The sequence below is a fragment of the Capricornis sumatraensis genome, chromosome 6 (assembly GCF_032405125.1).
Source record: "Capricornis sumatraensis isolate serow.1 chromosome 6, serow.2, whole genome shotgun sequence".
Classification (NCBI taxonomy): Eukaryota; Metazoa; Chordata; class Mammalia; order Artiodactyla; family Bovidae; genus Capricornis; species Capricornis sumatraensis.
In genome coordinates this window covers 79,358,533-79,378,682 of record NC_091074.1, presented here as the reverse complement: position 1 = coordinate 79,378,682, position 20,150 = coordinate 79,358,533, and the positions used below count along the sequence as shown (strand labels likewise).

The following is a 20,150-nucleotide window of genomic DNA, read 5'->3' as shown; positions in this document are numbered from 1 at the left end:
TTTGGGGCATATACCCAGAAGTGGAGTTGTTGGACCAAATGTTAATTCTATTTTTAATTTTTTGAGGAGCCCTGTACTGTTTTTTATAAAAAGCTGCACCATTTTATGTCCCCACCAGCAGTGCCCTAGGATTCCAGCTTCTCCACATCTTCACCAACACTTACTTTTGGATTATTTGGTAGTAGCCATCCTAAACGGTGTGAGTTGGTATCTCATTCTAGTTTTGATGTGCAATTCTCTGATGCACTAGTGATGTTAACTATATTTTCATGTGCTTAGTGGAATGTTTAAGAGTTACTGAAATTCATTTATGGAATATTTTCATGGAGAAGGAAATGGCAACCCACTCCAGTGTTCTTGCCTGGAGAATCCCAGGGATGGGAGAGCTTGGTGGGCTGCCATCTATGGGGTCACACAGAGTCGGACACGACTGAGGTGACTTAGCTTAGCTTAGTGGCCATTGATATATCTCCTCTGGAGAAATGTCTACTTAAGTCCTTTACTCATTTTTGAATCAGGTTTGTTGTTGAGGAATAGGAGTTCTTTATATTTTCTGGATGTGAATTCTTTATTAGATTTGTGATTTGAAAATGTTTTATCCCATTCTGTGAGTTGTCTTTTTATTGTTTGTAGTCTCTTTTGGTGCACAACAGTTTGTTTTTTTATTTCCAGGAAGTTCACTTTGTCTATGTTTTCTTTATTTTTCTGTGTCTTTGGTATCATTTCTAAGAAATCATTGCCAAATCCAATGTCATGAAGAATTGCACCTATATTTTCTCTTAAGAGTTTTGCAGCTTTTGAGCTTACATTTAAATCTTTGATCCCTTTTTAGTTAATTTTTCTATATGGTGTTATGTAAGAGCCCAACTTCAATTCTTTTGCATGTGGATATCCAGTTCTCCCAGCACCATTGGTTGAGAAGACTGTCCTTTCCCCAACTCAGTTGTCTTAGCACTCTTATTGAAAGTCATTTGACCATATGAGATCATAAACTTTGTGTTCTCCATGGTTTCATCTATGTTCATTGATTCATAAAGTTTTCTTGAATACAAAGCAGAATGAAAGTAACTTCTTTCTCAAAAATCTGACTCTTGGAAATCGTGCACTTGGCATTCAGGCTCTGTCTTTCCAGTAAGGTAAAACCTGTTCTGAAACTCAAAGCTGAGCAACTCTATTTTCTTGTTCTACCCATAAAGTGGTGAAGGATGGATGTTGAGTTTCTGGGCCAGTAGGAGAAATCAGGAGCTACTTTTAATGAAAAAATGCATCCCTTAATGTTAAATAAAATATCCTGCAATTTTAGAAATCATTTTATCATAAAATCACCTGGATCTAGTATATGTCCAAAAGATAATTCTTAGATCACATTTTCAGTTTTTCCATTGTTATTTGTCTCTTTGGTTTATTTTTTGTGAATTTGAACACCTTACATATTCTGAAAAGCAATAGGTTTTATCAATGTTTTCACATTGATTAACACAGTTTATATGTGTTACTCATTTCAAGAATATCTTTTTGTATAATTTTATCCCTTTCCTTAACTAACTGGTCATTTCTCTCTTTGACCTGCATCTGTCAGGGCTCAGTTGCAGAAAATAAAGTCCTTCTAACTGGGGTAAGCAGAAAGGAAATGATGTCAGTGTGATAAATATCATACAGAATAATTGGGAAGACAGAAGAAATAGACTTAAGGTTGAATTCTCAAAGACAACTTCTAAAGACACACATAGAACTTAGTGAGTCCCTATTATGTATCCCCTCTCCCTCAACCCTACTTTTTAAGCACTTTGTAAGAGTCCTCTCAATGGCGTCTACCCCACAAGGTAGAACAAAAACAGACCGTTGAGTTCCTGGTTTCCATGGTCACCAACAGTCTTAAAGGCAGGGGACCAGGGCCTGACACAACTGCAGAGACCAAAGCAGAACTGAGATGTGCCACCAGCTCTTGGTGGTCCTTGCAAGCTGTTGCCTAAAAATTCAGGACCATTCGGTAGCTAATAACAAGAACCAGAATTCTGGACTGAACATCACCCTGGAACTGAATTATTTTCTTGGTAGGAGAAACCTTAATTTAATTCTGCTCTATAAAAAGTTTAAATGGCCCTAAGATGTGGGCTATGTGACGGAGACTCATGCATAGCGGGAGAATACATTATGGCTGGACAAACAGGGTGGAGACCCAGGAAGCATGTCTTGGTGGCCTGGATATCTCTCCTACAGGGCTCAAGAAGGATGAAAGGTGGATTCCCAAATCTGGAAGCCTGACGGGGTCTCAATTTTCTTCATATGGAAAACTGACCACTGCTGGTCTGGCTTGGATCTTGAGGCCATTCAAGACACACATATGTGTACCATGCCCCACTAGCTGCTGGTCAGTGTGGTTACCAGGTTTGGGGGATGTTAGCCTTCCCAACTGGGGGCCATCCAACCTAGAGGGGTGGGATGCGGAGGGAGGTGAGAGGAAGGTTCAAGAGGGAGGGGGCATATGTATACCGATGGCTGATTCATGTTGATGTATGGCAGAAACCAATACAATGGGTACATGCATGCTTAGTCGCTTCTGTCATGTTCGACTCTTTGTGACCCTATGGACTGTAGCCTACCAGGCTCCTCTGTCTATGGGATTCTCCAGGCAGGGACAGTAGAATGGATGGCCATGCCCTTCTCCAGGGGATCTTCCCCACCCAGGGATCAAACCCTGGGCCTCCGGCATCTTCCGCATTGCAGGCAGATTCTTTACTGCTGAGACACCAGGGAAGCTCAACCACCACAATATTGTAAAGCAGTTATCCTTCAGATGGGGAACACATGTACCCCCGTGGCAGATTCCTGTCAATGTGTGAGAAAACCAATACAATATTGTAAACTAATTAGCCTCCCCAAAAAATAAAGTTTTCTAAAAAATTAAATTAAAAAAAATGAAATAATGTAAACGTAGCCTCCAAGCATGTGTATTTCAAATCTATGGCCTCTTGAGTGACAGATTTCAGGGTACAGAGTCCAGCTTCCTTACTTTGATTATTCATATGAGCTCCTTCAAGTTGCAAGCTCTCCTTTCTCCACCCTATGCCTCAGTTTATCTACATTTTGAGGAAACAAAAAAGCTCATATGTACCCTAGTATACATCCTCTCCTCCTCCCAGCTTTCACTTATCTGAGATACAGAAGACTAACTTCTTCAGGCTATCTTCATACTTAAAGCTGCTTCCAGGTCCTTATCATATTTTATATATCCTGTTTCCAGCTGCCTGTCTTTCTAGAGCTTTGGAGTATCCTCAGTGATACTCCAACCTTCGGTGAGGGGCAGACACCCACGCAGCACCAGGTGAGGACAGCTTGGCTTCTTTGTGCTTGTGGGCAGTGGACAAAAGGAAAGAACACATACTGTACTTTCTCAGTTGAGTTGCCCTGCAGAGCTCATGCTTACCATCAGAAGTTATCAGTCTTATGAAGACAATGCAAGTGTGCGTTGAAAAAACAGTCCAAGCAAAACTTAATTAGAAACAGGATATTTGCATAATCTCTAAGTCAGTTCAGTTCAGTTGCTCAGTCATGTCCAACTCTTTGCAACCCCATGGACTGCAGCACGCCAGGCATCCCTGTCCATCACCAACTCCTGGAGTTTACGTAAACTTATGTCCATTGAGTCAGTGATGCCATCCAGCCACCTCATCCTCTGTCATCCCCTTCTCCTCCTGCCTTCAATCTTTCCCAGCATCAGGGTGTTTTCAAATGAGTCAATTCTTCGCATCAGGTGGCCAAAGTATTGAATTTCAGCTTCAGCATCTGTCCTTCCAATGAATATTCAGGACTGATTTCCTTTAGAATATACTGGTTGGAAAGGGACTCTCAAGAGTCTTCTCTAGCACCACAGATCAAAAGCCTCAACTCTTTGGCATTCAGCTTTCTTCATAGTCTAACTCTCACATCCATACATGACTACTGGAAAAACCATAGCTTTGACTAGATGGTGCTTTTTAATATGCTGTCTAGGTTGGTCATAGCTTTTCTTCTAAGGAGCAAGCATCTTTTAATTTCATGGCTGAAGTCACTCAACATCTGCAGTGATTTTGGAGCCCCCCAAAATATAGTCTGTCACTGTTTCCAATTGTTTCCCCATCTATTGCCATGAAGTGATGGGAGCAGATGCCATGATCTTCATTTTCTGAATGTTGAGTTTTAAGCCAAAATGTGATCCACTGGAGCTGACAAAACGTGGTCCACTGACAAAATGTGGTCCGCTGGAGATGGGGATGGCAAACCAGTGTTCTTTCCTTGAGAACCCCATGAACATTATGAAAAGAAAAAAAGATAGGATGCTGAAAGATGATTTCCCCAGGTCGGTAGGTGCCCAATATGCTACTGGAGATTAGTGGAGAAATAACTCCAGAAAGAATGAAGAGACAGAGCCAAAGCAAAATCCCTAAGTATTTCCTCATAAAGATGTAATAATTACAAAGGGAAAAATAGTGAGTCTACAGTAGAGAATCCTGACAGAGACCACCTAACCCAAGTGATCAAGGTCAATATCAGCAGTTACAGATCAACATCCATCACATGCCCCCTGATCTGAGGCACTGAGAAGGGGGCACTCCGCTGCCATCTCCTCGATAGTGTTGGCCTCAGTCTAACCACGAGAAGACGCTCTCCAAAATATCTGACCTGTAGGCTTCAAAAAATATCAAAATCATGAAAGACAAGGAAAGACCAAGTGTCTTAGTCCATTCCGGCTGATGAATACCAGACTTACAAACAACAGACATTTATTCCTCACAGTTCTGGAGTCTGGGAAGTCAAAGGTCAAGTTGCCAGCAAATTGGGTGTCTGGTGAGAATCACTTCCTAGTTCATGATAAGTGCCTTCTCATTGTGTCTTCACATGACGGAAGGGGTGAGGGAGTTCTCTGGGGCCTCCTTTATAAGGGTTCAGTTCAGTTCAGTTGAGTTGCTCAGTCGTGTCCGACTCTTTGCGACCCCATGAATCGCAGCACGCCAGGCCTCCCTGTCCATCACCAACTCCCGGAGTTCACTCAGACTCACGGCCATCGAGTCAGTGATACCATCCAGCCATCTCATCCTCTGTTGTCCCCTTCTCCTCCTGCCCCCAATCCCTCCCAGCGTCAGAGTCTTTTCCAATGAGTCAACACTTCGCATGAGGGGGCCAAAGTACTGGAGTTTCAACTTTAGCATCATTCCTTCCAGAGAAATCCCAGGGCTGATCTCCTTCAGAATGGACTGGTTGGATCTCCTTGCAGTCCAAGTGACTCTCAAGAGTCTTCTCCAAAACCACAGTTCAAAAGCACCAATTCTTCGGCGCTCAGCCTTCTTCACAGTCCAACTCTCACATCCATACATGACCACTGGAAAAACCATAGCCTTGGCTAGATGGACCTTAGTCGGCAAAGTAATGTCTCTGCTTTTGAATATACTATCTAGGTTGGTCATAACTTTCCTTCCAAGAAGTAAGCGTCTTTTAATTTCATGGCTGCAATCACCATCTGCAGTGATTTTGGAGCCCAAAAAAATAAAGTCTGACACTGCTTCCACTGTTTTCCCATCTATTTCCCATGAAGTGTTGGGACCGGATGCCATGATCTTCGTTTTCTGAGTGTTGAGCTTTAAGCCAACTTTTTTTCACTCTCCACTTTCACTTTCATCAAGAGGCTTTTTAGTTCCTCTTCACTTTCTGCCATAAGGGTACTAATTGCATTTATGAGGGCTTCAGCCTCATGACCTAATCACCTTACCAAAGGCTCCACCTGCAAATACTTCAGGGATTAATTTTCAACATATGAATTTTGGAGTGAGACAATTATTCAACTGTAACTTAGTTGCTAAGGAGATATGACAACAAAATACATCATGGGACCCTGGAACAGAAAAAGGGGGTTCATGTGAGCACTCATAAAATCCAGATACATTCTGTTGTCTAGGAGTATAGTACTAAGGCTAATTCCTAGAGTTAAAAAAATTAATTTCATTTTGGCTGCATTGCAGCATGTGGACTTTCTCTAGTTGCACTGAGCAGGGGCTACTCTCTAGTTACAGTGCCTGGGCTTCTCATTGCTGTGGCTTCTCTGTTGCAGAGCACAGGCTCTAGGGAGTTCAGTAGCTGTGACTCCCAGGCTCTTGAGTGAAAGCACAGTAGTTGTGGCTCATGGGCTTAATTGCTCCAAGACATGTGGAATGTTCCCAGATCAGGGATTGAACCTCAACTCCCCTGCATTAGCAGGTAGATTGTTCTTAACCACTAGACCACCAAGGAAGTCCTAATTCTTAGTTTTAATAAGTGTTCTATAGCCATGCAAGATGAAGCTGGACGTGGGGTAGACAGTATATTCTCTGTATTACTTTTGTAACTTTTCTGTAAGTATAAATTCAACTTAGAAACAACCTGCAAAATCACAGGGGTGGGTTGAGGGGCTGCTCAAAGGAGAGCACTGGTGGACCCCAGAGCCCTTCCTTGCGTTTGTCTCCATCTGGCAGGGCACCAGCCTTGATGGTTAGTGTTTGGCTCCTTCACCAGCCCTAGAGCAGGAAGCTCTGGAGGATGGTCTCCCTCCATATTCTCGGTACCTGGCACAGAAGGGCACGCAAAGATGTGTTGAATGAATGAGTTGAATGGGATCCTGGTATCTGAAATGGAAGCAGAATTGGCCTCCACTTCAGAGAAACTGACCAGGTGGGTCAGCCTGGTGTCCTGAGGAACCCGGGCATGGAGCCAGAGTGAAATGCAATTGGTTCTGAGTGAATCTCCAGGTTATGCTGTCCCTCTGGGCTCCTTTGGGTGGTTGGAGGAGCTAGTGCTCATCTGAAAGACATCAGAGGGGCCACTGGAGCACAGCTCCCTAGAGGTCTGTGCTCCAAGTTCCTTCCTGTAGTTTCCCCTCCTCTCTGCTACCTTATTGTTTGTTTTTTTTCTGATTTGATTTGTGTGTGTGTGTGTGTGTGTGTAGTTGCTCAGTCACGTCTGACTCTGACCGTTTGGGCTATAGACCGACAGCCTCCTTTGTCCATGGGATTCTCCAGGCAAGAATACTGGAGTGTGTTGCCATTCCCTTCTCCAGGGGATCTTCCCAATCCGGGAATGGAACTGGCATCTCCTGTGTTTCCTGCACTGCAGGTGGATTCTTTACCCATGGAACCACTGGCGAAGCCCATTTGATTTGTAGAAGCTCTTTATGAACTCTGAATAAGGAGACTTTTTTGCCTATATGCAATATTTTATATCAGGTTCTCTTGATGAAAAAAAGATTTTTTTGTTTTAAATATAATCAAGTCTATCCATCTTTTTCATAGTTTGTGTCTTTTCTGTACTATTTCCTTCCACATCTTAAATCATAAAGATGGTCTCCTGTATTTTCTTCTGAAGGTTTAAGACTTTTCTATTTTAAATTTCATTTTTAATCCACCTGAATTTTGTTCTGGGTAAAGTATAGTGTTATAATCTAATTTTATTTTTACAAACGGAAATTCAGTTGTCCTGGCAGGGTTTATTGGATAGTCTGTTCTTTCTCCATTGACTCCAAATGTCACTTCTGTCATGTAAGGATGTTTGAATAAGCAAATAAGATTACTGGGTGTCTGCCATGGAAGATTTCTTAGAGCACACTCTTGGTTTTCTGACATTCTGCCCCTTTCATGACTTGGGCTATTTTTAGAACTCCATAAACTGTAGATGATGATGTAGATAACTGAAAACAAGGCTAAATAATTCTCATCTATAAGCATAGAAATAAATTCTGGATAGTGGAAGTTCATTTGATTTCCCTTGCCCATTGCATGTTCATTTCAACATTCCTGACCTATGGATGTGTCCATTCTTTGGCTTGCCTTTGAACTGGTTGTAAGGTCTTATCAACTCCTTTATTAATAATGAGTTAAAATAGAAATTTTAACATGTATTTGTATCTGTGTGACAGTGATGGTTTTCCTTTTCTAAAAAAGTATTCTTTATATATCCAAGATATATAGCTTTAAGAAAGCCCAAAGATGGGAATTCCCTGGTGGTCCAGTGGTTAGGACTCCATACTGTTGCAGTCAAGGGCCTGGGTTCAGTTCATGGTTGGGGAAATAAGATCCCACAAGCCACTCAGAGACCAAAAGAAAATAATAATAATAAAACCCAAAGAGAAACCATTGGTAGGTAGCAACTACTCACTTATACAAGCTCTTCCCATGTGAGCAGTTACAATAGGATACAATTAGTAAGTGTTTAGACCCATTTCTTTAGGATCACAGCCCTAAGTTCAGAGGCATGTTTTTTGCTTATGACAGTGCTTTGGGTAGGGCTTCCCAGGTGGTGCTAGTGGTAAAGAATTCTTCCAATGCAGGAGACAGAAGAGATGCAGGTTTGATCTCTGGGTCGGGAAGATCCCCTGGAGAAAGAAATGACAACCCACTCCAGTATTCCTGCCTGGGAAATCCCATGGACAGAGGAGCCCAGACTGGGCTATAGTCCATGGGGTTGCAAAGAGTCAGGTAGGACTGAAGACTAGGGGAAAAAGCCAAACAGAACACATATTCTGATATGTCTCATAAGCCTTACAAGGAAACTTCCCAACATTGAAATAATGGTAGAATCAACACCGAACATCTGGAATGAAGGTGCCTGATTCAACAAGGCAGAAGATAATGAAGTTTCCAGAAGTTTCCATCACCCATACATTCCTCAATAAATATTTACTGAGCACCTGCCAGTGAAACTGTTGGGTGGCATTTTGGGGGTACTCCGAGGAGCTCCAATCCTTTATGCCTCAGCACAGAGAGAATTCAGTGAGAGAAAAAGTGATAACTAAGAAATTATTAATTAGACTAAGACATTTGTGAGGCTTATAAATGGGTGGGCTAGAGGATGCCATCCCCTGAGAAGTTACTGGGCTAAAATTTTATAATCAAAGGAAAAGTGGGGCAGGGGGAAAGACCACTTTCTCCATCACTTTTGAGTAGACATTATGCCTCCATCATCAGCTCCTCCTTCACGGGGCAGAAGTTTTCTTGTCCCTACATGGTCAAGACAAGACTGTCACGGCACTATGGAAATATTATTTAAAGCCTCAGTACAATGAGGGCCTTTACTTTGAAATTCACCTTTGCATAAATGATTTATTTTTATGTGTGCAGAGAGCATGTCCTAGGGATCATTAACTTACTGAGCTCACTGGGCAGGATGTGATCTCAGGCCACTATTGTTTTAATGTTTGGGGGCAAGTCTCATGCTTCTGTTGAATGGTTTTGTTGCTAAGCAGGCCTGCTTAGTTTTGTGGTTAAGCCAACCTGCTTTCTTAAATGATCATTAACTTACAAGGGTCTCCCATATTTTTTCTACTTATAATCCCCCAGTGGGATTGTTTAATCGCCTACTTTGTTCCTTTACTCTGTTCCTATCACAAGTGCTATGCTCAGTCTTAACGCAATAAACCAAGAAGTAACAGTCTTTTCAGTGGGTTGAAACTAATTTCCTAATCCAAAGTGGAACTTACCCCCTCCGCCGCCCACCCATGAACTCTACAAAGAGATATGACATGAGAGGACATGAGAGATGTGACTTGGATCTGAGCAGGTCAAAGAGCCAGCCGTGCTGCCTCCTGTCCCAGCTGCAGAGACAGTGAGGGCTTGTACCTCTCCCCCTGTGGGCCAAGGACATGTGGTCCCTGCTGGCAGAGCAGAGTTGGTGTTCTTTCCACCCCTCACCTCCACCCCTGTCATCTGTGAGGGCTCCTGGAGATGTGACTGACTGACTGTGCTACCAGGAACTTACTTCCTTGGCCCTTGGGGAAGGCCTGGTGTCATTTGTTTACCATCTGCTGCTGCTACTAAGTCGCTTCAGTCGTGTCCGACTCTGTGCGACCCCAGAGACGGCAGCACACCAGGCTCCCCCATCCCTGGGATTCTCCAGGCAAGAACACTGGAGTGGGTTGCCATTTCCTTCTCCAGTGCAGGAAAGTGAAAAGTCAAAGTGAAGTCGCTCAGTTGTGTCTGACTGGTAGCAACCCCATGGACTGTAGCTCACCAGGCTCCTCCCTCCATGGGATTTTCCAGGCACAAGTACTGGAGTGGGGTGCCATTGCCTTCTCTTTGTTTACCATCTAGCACCTGCTTATTGTTGTTCAGTCACTCAGTCGTGTCCAGCTCTCTGCGATCCCATGGACTGCAGCAGATCAGGCTCCTCTGTTCTCCACTACCTCCTGGAGCTTGCTCAGATTCATGTCCATTGAGTTGATGATGCTATCCAACCATCTTATCCTCTGTTACCCACTTCTCCTCCTGCCCTCAATTTTTCCTAGCATCATGGTCTTTTCCAGTGAGTCAGATCTTTGCATCAGATGGCCAAAGGATTGAAGCTTCAGCATCAGTCCTTCCAATGAATATTCAGGGTTGAGTTCCTTTAGGATCAACTGGTTTGAGCTCCTTGAAGTCCCAGGCACTCTCAAGAGTCTTCTCCAATATCACAATTTAAAAGCATCAATTCTTTGGCACCTCTGCTTAATTTAGGAGATAACTTGGTGACCAAAGACAGTCTCATCACCAAGTGGTATTTCCCCAGGGAGCCCAAGCCCCTCAAAACGTAGTTTTCCCAGGCTTCCCTGTGATCTAGTAGTTAAGAATCCAGCTTGCAATGCAGGGGACATGGGTTCAATCCATGTTCTGGAAAGATCCACATGCCATGGAGCAACTAAGCCTGTGTGCCATAACTATTGAGCCTGAGCTCTAGAGCCCACAAGCCGCAGCTACTGAGACCTGCACAACTTAGAGCTTGTGCTCTGCAACAAGAGAAGCCAATGCAATGAGAAACCTGCACACTGCAACTAGAAAGTACCCCCCGCTCCCCCCCCCTCCCCCCCGCAACACACACACACACACCCGGCCCCTCTCTGCAGCTAGAGAAAATCCCTGTGCAACAGCGAAGGTCCTTGCAGCTCCAGACTGTTTGTTTCTTCCTGGTCTTACATCTCCTCTCTTCCCTAATTAGCAACTGCTTGGATCTGCCCGTTGGGACTCAGGGAAGGTCATGGAGGCTAAAGGAAGTCTATTTCTTATAACCAAAGAAATGGGGGGGGGGGGGTGCAGCACAGAAAGGCTTTGTGCCTAGGAGCCCCACAGGACTCTGCTTAACATAATTCGTCTGCCGAGTTGAGTTTATGATTAACATCTTTATTCAAAATAGTTGTTTCCTTTCCTCATCCGACATCTGTTCTTCTTAAGACTGGGGAGTACCAAAGAAAAGTGGGGGCAAGCAGTGGCTAATTAGGGAAGAGAGGGGATGCGAGACCAGGGAGAAACTGTCAAGAGCAGCTTTGGAGCAAGGTCCTTGGGGCATTTTCCATCAACAGATACACACAACAGTCTCTTCGAGCTGTTTTGCAGATACTGAGGGGCTTCCCAGGTGGCACTAGTGGTAAAGAACCCACCTGCCAATTCAGGAGACACAAAAGATGTGGGTTTGATCACTGAGTTGAGGAGATCCTCTGGAGTAGGAAATGGTAACCCATTCCAGTCTTTTTGCCTGGAAAATCCCCTGGACAGGTTGGTTATAGCATCATACCAATGAAAATCATAAAAAAATCATTGGCATCATACCAATGAAAATCAAACAAATATGTCAGCTTGAGTTTTGTAGGTCTGAAAGAGTACTTGAGAAAAGCTTAAAGAAGGAAAGGGCCAATGGGCATCGAAGGGAGGTCAGATTTGAGTAGGGTGAAGGGAAGACATCCCCAGCAGAGAGGAGAGTGGAGTCCCTGGAGGGGACTTTGAAAGTGGGACACAGAGCTCAGCCAGGGGAGGTGAAGCAATGAACTTCTGCACAGCTGTCCTCACATGCTATCTAGGAGAACCTAACAAACAAAAACACCAAATCCCAGGCCCTAGGTTTGGAAAGAATGGGTTAGGAGCCTGTGAAGGGAAAGAACAGAGGCCTACAGTCAGCAAGGCTGACTTCAAATCCACCTCTCCTCAGCCAGCAAGACCGGTAAGATGTCAAACCATCTTTAAATGCCTAAAACAAAATATATAATTAATAGCTGCCTCTTTACCCTAGCAATGCTTCTATGGCTGAATTCATCACACTGTTGACAATTTTGTGATTGTTGTTTATTTGGAGGTTTATTGTCCTGTTCAACTGTGAGTTTATCAAGTTAAGGCTCTGCATCTCATGCATCTTTGTACCTTCGGCATCTGTAGGGTACCTGCCCCCAGTCAGGTGCCTGGCTGCTCTTTAAAATCCCATAAGCAGCACTTAAAAATGTGCTCTCAAAGATTCTGACTTAATTCATCTGGAGTGTTTCAATGTCTACTGACTCCTTGAATTTCCTGGAAGAAATTTTCCAGAAGGAAACTGAGGCTGTCCACCCAGATGTGGTCATTTAAAGCACAGAAAGAAATCCAGGTCCTGCAAGCCAGGGACTTGGCCTGTTATAGGAGCATCCACTGCCCATTTTGGTAGAACATTACCTGCTGGACACAGTTGGTAGGCCTGGCAGCACTTGACCTTGAACCAGTGTTGTTCTTCTGTGGCTCCAGGCCACGCTTGCTGGGGAAGGGGGCACTTACTCCACCCCAACCAAGGGTCCCAACCCCACCTGTCTCCCATCTGTGTCTATGAGCCTTTTGCTCTAAAGCAGTCAGGCGCTATTTGTCTCTCTCAGGAACTCTGGTCTCTATGGTTTCCCTCCATTCCTCTGCAGCTCTCTTGCACATTCATAGTGCGTCTTCAGTAGGCTTTACAGTGTAAAGGTAAGAGAATTGTCTATGTGATTCCTGCAGCTTTCTGTAGAGTCCTTGGAAGGAGGAATGCCAGAAAACCCACCCAGTCTTCTTTCCTATTCTCACCCACTCTACATATTAGCTCCTCCCTGGAACTCCCTAGAACTTTCTCCAACTGCCTCCCCAACGACCAACCGTTGCCTCCTCTGCTGGCAACTCCAGGAGCCTTCCCTATACTCTCCGTTGCTCAACACTGCCAGACTCTGATCGGGCCTTAAGGGCCCAGACTCTGGGGCATCCTGGAGGGAAGTTTCTCCCCACCTTCTCCAGCCCTGAAACCTGCCAAGATTTCTCATCTCCCTGCAGCCTCCTCCCCACAGCTCCCACACTGCTCTGGGTAAGTGGCTGGACTCTACTCCTTGGCATGGAGTATGAGATGTGAGGCCAGGACTTTCCATAAGGACCAGCCAAAGAGGCAGAGAAACCTCAAGAATGAGAACTGTGGCCTGGAGGCCTTAAGGAAATTCGTGTTTAGGGTGGTATCTTCGATTTCTTCACTGTAGTATGATTTAAGGCTTGTTATTCGTGGCTTTTCTATGCTTGTTTCTGAGCATCAAACATTTCTTTAACTTTCCCAGAAATGGCTCTTGGGTACATATATCACTCCTGGAGTGCTGTGCTGAGAATTGGCATTACTAATGGGATTAGCGTTACTGATTTAGTTCAGACAGGCCTTACCAAGGAAGGAAGTAACAGACTTGGGAAGTTTCCTTTCTATGTGGAGTCCTGATTTCCCCTTCCAGAGAAAGAAGGATCTCAGGATGATCCTGAGAACTAGAACTCAAGGAGAAAGGTTATAGTCTTCTTGGGTATTTTCTGAGCATGTGTCTTATCTAGACCTGCATATGGCTTTTTCAATTCTTCCACTTATACAGCTACTTTTGAATGTCTTAATTTCCCCGAGAGTCTCACCCTAGTTTCTGCTTAGGACTTTAGATTGTCCTTTATGGGTGGGAAGTGAAGTGAAAGTTGCTCATTCATGTCTGACTCTTTGCGACCCCATGGACTATACAGTCCATGGAATTCTCCAGGCCAGAATACTGGAGTGGGTATCTGATCCCTTCTCCAGGGGATCTTCCCAACCCAGGGATTGATCACAGGTTGCAGGTAGATTCTTTACCAGCTAAGCCACCTGGGAAGCCCTTTATGGGTATTTACCCATAATTTAATTTGGCCCTCCAGGCTCCTCTGTCCTTGGAATTCTCCAGGCAAGAATACTGGAGTGGGTTGCTATTTCCTCCCCCAGGGAACTTCCTGACCCAGGGATCAAACATATCTCCTATGTCTCCTTCATTGGCTGGAGGATTCTTTACCATGAGGCACCTGGGAAGTCCCACAAAACAACACATACAGTATAATTCCACCTGTGTGAAATGTCCAGAATAAGCACACCTATGAAGAGAGAAAGATTAGTAGTTCCCAGGTTCTGAGAGAGGAAGGAATAAGGAGTCACTGCTAATGGATTCTCTAGGCTTCTTTGGGGGGTGATGAACATATTCTGGAATTATATAATGAAGATAGCTGCACATCCTTTAGTGACTTTTATATTAAAATCCCCACTGAACTGCACATGTTAAACGAGTGAATTTTATGGTATGTGAATATATTTCAATGTTTTTAAAAATGAGGAAGGAAAGAAATGACTGAGGGGGAATTTGGTCACTGCAGTACAGAGACTCCAGAAGGCAGAGGTGGAAAAATTGAGGAGGGAAGGGAAACATGAGAGTCTGTGTCTGGGGGGGAGGAAAAACAGGTGACACTTGAGCAGCGATAGGGGTGTCAGGCTCAGGAGGCCTGGAGGAAGAAGATGAGGGCAAAGCATTCCAGGATCACTGGTTCAGTAGACCTGGGTATCTAGAGAAACCAGAATATCTCAGGAAGCCAACGGTGAGGCCTGACTGATGGTCCTGGGAGGTGGTCTTAAACCCAGGTGCCTGAAGGAAGAGAAGGCAGCTTCAGGGGTGGGCACTGAGGGGGCTGGAGGTCAAAAAGGCAAGTCTTGTGAATTCCCCAAGGAAAGGATCAGATTCAAAAACACCAGGAGCCACTGCATTCTGTCCGATCTCTCTGTACAAAAACAAGCCAGAGAAAGTTAGATAAATAAGCAATGGGGATCCAGGGCCTAAGGCCAGCGCGAGAGGTTACTTTCCCACTGATATTTATAGAGAGTTAAGAGCTATCGAGTGAACACGAGGACCATCAGAAACAGAAGTGGCAAGTTTGTCGGGCATTCAGACAAGAATGTATACAGCATCTAGACCCACCAAGGGCTGCCTTGGAAAACTAGACACAGACTAGGCACTGCCTCTGAGACACTGGTAGGCTGTGGGGTGGGGAGACTACAAGCAAACTGCTAAGTATAAATAGCTACAAAATAATTTTACTAACATATAAGAACTATAAGAAAAGGGGTAAATTGCTCTGATTCTGTATAACAGCAATCTAATGGAGTCTGGGAATCAGAGGAAGTTTCTTTGAGGAAATGACACTTCCAGATCCCCCAAGGGGAAATGGGAAGTGGCAGCGGAGTACTGGAAGGCCCTGGAGCAGGAAGGAGTTTGAAGGACAGGCAGAGAGTAGAAAGAGGTGGCTAGAGAGGCAGGAAGATCCAGATCTTTCAGGGCATTGTGGGATACCTGGAAGATTCCAGACTTTATTCTAAGAACAAAGGGACTAGAGAGGAAAAAGTCAGGGCACAGCAGAGCTGAAAGAGGTGTCAGTAGACTGAATGGTTAAGGAGCATGGAGTCTAGAAGCAGAAAGCAAGGGATCAAATCTCAGGTCGGCCACCTACTACCTATGTAACCCAAGTGCAGGTTCTCTAGCTAAATCTCTCTGTGCCTCACTCTCCCCCTCTGTACAATGGGATCATAATAGTACCTACCTCATGAGGATTATGGGGCTTCCCAGGTGGTGCTAGTGGTAAAGAACCCCCCTGCCAATATAGGAGATAAAAGAGATTCGGGTTTGATCCTTGGGTCCAGAAGATCCCCTAAAGGAGAGCATGGCCACCCACTCCAGTAATTCTTGCCTGGAGAATGCCATGGACAGAGGAGCCTGGTGGGCTACAGTCCATGGGGCCTCAAAGAGTCAGACACGACTGAAGCGACTTAGCACAGCACACAGTACAGAATAAAATACATATCATCATGAGGACTCAGTGCTAAAAACCTGGTGCTCACTGAATAAGGAGGAATTGCTGACTCAAGTAGTCTCCCCAGGAGCAATCCTGCCCCATAGACTCACTCCCACCTCCAGACAGCCATTCATCCTTACTGGGGTTAAAGGCTGCTGACACCCAGGAGAGTTCTGGCTTCTCTAGTGACTGTCACTTTGAAGACTGGAGCCTCTTGGTCTTGGATGATCATTCTGGCACTACCATCCTCTGGCTTGGGCTGTTCTGTGAGCTCCGTGAGAGCAGGGACCATGCTCAGACTATGCCCCACAGGCACAAGGCTTGGCACATAGGAGGTGCTCACACCTGCTGGTGAGATGGGTTGGGAACGAATGGATGAAGGGATGGATGGGTCTATGGAAGAATATTTACACTATCCATTAATTATTGAGCATTCCCTATGTGCCGGACTCCTTACTGAGTGCCTTATATAATTCATTTCATTTCATTCTCACAACCATCTTATGGAGAAGCTACTCAGAGACACTCTCCAGTAGGGGAGGCCTTGGGAAGAGGATCTTCCTGTGGGGGAGCCTGAGTCATACTTCAGAGAGCCTGATCACTGAGAAATGTATTCAGTTTGTAGCCCCAAAGAAGGGCTTTTTGCTGCTAGTTGGATCCTGGAAGTAGGAGTTCAACCAGAAAGCCAGCTCAGCTAGAAATGATTTCTTCAACGATCTAGCTGCGTAGAGTGTAGAGCCATGATCTCACCTTCCTTAGCCAGGCACAGGGAGTAGGGGACCATACTTGTTTTTGAAAAGAGGTACTGCATCCTAGGTGGCGCTAGTGGTGAAGAATCTGCCTCAAATGCAGGAGGCGTAAGAGGCACAGGTTTGATCCCTAGGTTGAGAAGATCCTCTGGAAGAGGGCATGGCAACCCACTCCAGTATTCCTGCCAGGAGAATTCCATGGACAGAGGAGCCTGATGGGCTACAGTCCATGGGGTCACAAAGAGTGAGACACGACTGAAGTGACTGAGCACACACACACACACACCCTAGAGAGGCATGGGGCCCCCCAGTCATGTGGTTTAGCTCAGAGCAGAGCCCAGGAACCCTGGGCCCCCCACACCCCTCTCAAGGTGTGAGAACTGCCTTTGATCTTTCCCTTGCCCTGCTCTGGTTCCAATCAGAGCCCCATACACTCCAGCCTGCCGGCCTGTTCCCCAAGGGAATACAGACTGCCCTGGGGTCCCAGCTGAGCTGTTCAGTGCAGCTCAACCCCAAGGCCCCCCTTCCTCCCAGTACAGCGCTGTGCGTGCCACCCCCATCTTGGGCGGCTCTGCTGGCCGTCTTCTCCAGGGACTATTATTTTGGGAGAATGCTGAGTTCAGCACCACCACAAGGTATAGCTGGACACGCCCCGGTGTCCTCAGCTGGCCCTTCGGAGCTGTCCTTTGGGCCAGGCAGCCCCACCCACTGGAGCAGTGGCCCTTCCTACACAAGGTCACCTCGTTCAACCATGACCCCCACCCCACAGCCCTGAGGCCATCTAGACAGGCAGCAGAGGAGCTGTGGGCAGGGGAAGCAGAGCTGTGCAGGGGGCACTGCCCAGCCTCACTCCTGCTCCTAAAATCCCAGCAAAGTCAGGCTCTCAGGAGCACCCCCAGACCCCGAAACCTGGGGCCACCAGCCTCCAAAGGGTTTGCCTTAAAGCCAGAAGGGCAGGCTGGCCCTCGGCCAACTGACTGCACACGGGGAAACTCAGGGTAGGAGGTGTGTCCGGGATGAGGTGGGCCATGTGAGAGGCTTGTATGAGCCCTCTTGCTCTGCAGTCTGCTCCGTGCCCGGGCAGCAGCAGGAACGAGTGAGAGCACAGCCCTGCATAGACGGAGGAGGGGCCTAGGCCAAGGCTGTAAATTGAATCCAGCTGGGAGGAGGCCCAGGGCTGCTAAGGGACTTGTGTCCGGGTGGCGGATTAGCTGCTGGAGCCCAGGCTGTGCCCGCCCTTCTCCCTGGCGAGCAGAGGGCTCTCTCCCCACCAGGTGGGCCCCCTTGGGCAGGGGCTGTGGGTGGGAAGGGCACCCCCTGCAGAGGGCCCGGCAGCTCTGAAGAATCCTTCCTTTCCAGGTGCTCATGGGCTGGACCATGAGGCTGGCCACAGCAGCCCTGCTCCTGGGCCTCGCAGTGGCGGTCACTGGAGAGGAGGAAGACAATGACGTGTGCGTGTACGAGGCTCTGCCCGACAACGACGCTGTCCTTTGCAAGTAAGGCTGGGTGCAGAGGGGGGGGGGGGGGTCTCCGGGAGTCAGGGGCCACTGGCTCCCACGGCAGTGTCTGTGGAGGGAGACTCGGATCGAGGAGAGGACTGTGAGATAGGCCTGTGCCGTCAGTCCAAAGGGTGGTCCTCTCAACCCCAGGAGGGCACCGGGATCTGGCCGACTCCCCTGGGGCCTCCAAACCTGAGGGGCTGGCTTCACCCTCCCTGCTGGGACCCCAAGAGAGATCATCCCTTCCCTACAGCCTGGAAGGCTCCCTTTCCCCGCAACAAAGTGGCACTTTCAAGAAAAGTGGCACTTGACAGAGGCTGTGTAACCAGACCCTCCCTGTGTGAGAGGTGGTTGTTTGCTTTTCTCAAACAAAGCCCTGGAAGTGTCAGGAAAGGCTGGAGTGGGGCCACTGGACATTGTCCAGAGAAAAGGCTGGGCGTCAGAGGCTGGCTCTGTCCCTTCCAAGGGCACAAGCTTCTCTCACTCTGTGTCGGAGTCCAGGTTGCTCCTCACCCATCGTGGGTCAGAAGAACCAGTCTTCATCACCCTGGACTCATGGGCCATCCCGAGGGCGGCCCAGGCCACATTGCCCCCAACACCCTCTGCCAACCTGGTGGCCGAGGACGCTGGCATCACACTGAGGCCATCGGAAGTAAGAGCGGGAGCGAGGACTCACCCTTCTTACTCTGTCTTCTTGAGTACATTCAAATTCTTACAAACATTAACATTACTTTTAGAGAGATAAATATGTTTTTTCCTTAAAAAGTTGGGCAGCTGAATTCTGCCACATCCCCCTCCCCCAAAATGGCACAGATTTTGTTCCTATCAGTACAGCTGTAACCCTGGTGAAACAGCGCTGGGTGAAATTTTGTGTGAGGGAAGGTGGGCAGGGCTGCTGCTCCTATGCATGCAAGGTGCTCTGCGGGGCAGGACCTTCCCGGTGGCAGGCAGGCCTTTCCCTTTGGTGGGCCAGTCAAGCCCCCCCCCCAAGCTGGGGAAGACAGCGGGGCCAAGGCCATGATCACAGCCCCATGCAGAGAACCTCTTTGCTTCCCATGTTCACTGTGGGACACATGGATCCTATGTGTACAGTCACCATGTACAGAGGGAACCCACCGGCACCCCATCTTCCCTGGGCTCAGTGCTGCAGACATCCACAGGCTGGTCTCCTGGTGGCCTGGGGACCACAGCACGTGCAGGAGCTCCAGTCACCCAGTATGTGTAGGGAGTTCTGCCAGTGATTTAGAGTCCTTGACCTATTTCATTGCTACCATGACCCCACCAAGTACGTATTATCATCCCATTTTGCAGATAGGAATCCCCAGAGATTAAATAACCTGCCCATGGTGCTGATATACCTGACCAGTGGCAGAGCTGTGATGCTAACCCCTCCCCTCACCGCCCCTGACTACACCGTCTGACTACATTCCTACTCTTTTGCCACTCACCTTCAACTGCTGACCCTCGTCCAGGGCCCAGAGCATCTCAAGTGAAGGGAACCTGTCTTACAGCAGTCCAAGGGGCTGCTACAACACAGGGCCACAGACTGGGTGGCTTATAAAAAACAAAAATTATTTCTTACCATCCTAGAGGTCCTTCCTTGGTAGCTCAGATGGTAAAGAATCTGCCTGCAAAACAGAAGACCCAGGTTTGATCCCTTGGTCAGGAAGATACCCTGGAGAAGGGAATGGCAACCCACTCCAGTATTCTTGCCTGGGAAATCCCATGGACAGAAGAGCCTGGCAGGCTACAGTCCCTGGGATCTCAAAGAGTCAAACACAACTGAGCGACTAACACACACATTCTGGAGGTTGAGAAGTCCAAGGTCAATGTGCCAGCAGATTGTTTGTCTGATGAGATCCCACTTCCTGACTCATAGATGGCTGGATCCTTGATGGGTCCTTGCAGACTGGAAGGGGTGAGAAAGCTCTCTGGTAAGTCTTTTCTATCTTCATGAGAACCTCACCCTCATGACCTAAACACCTCCCAGAGGCCCCACTTCCAAA

General features: G+C 46.8%; 1 protein-coding gene across 2 annotated transcripts in view; it reads left to right on the top strand.

Moving 5' to 3' along the window:
* The window catches only part of PEBP4 (phosphatidylethanolamine binding protein 4), a 262,420-nt gene that overhangs the window by 24,001 nt on the left and 218,269 nt on the right, over positions 1–20,150 (top strand). For both annotated transcript variants that reach the window (XM_068974688.1, XM_068974690.1), the window contains exon 2: positions 18,005–18,141. In XM_068974688.1, coding sequence (XP_068830789.1) covers positions 18,005–18,141 — 137 coding nt within the window. The remainder of the gene's footprint in view (positions 1–18,004; positions 18,142–20,150) is intronic.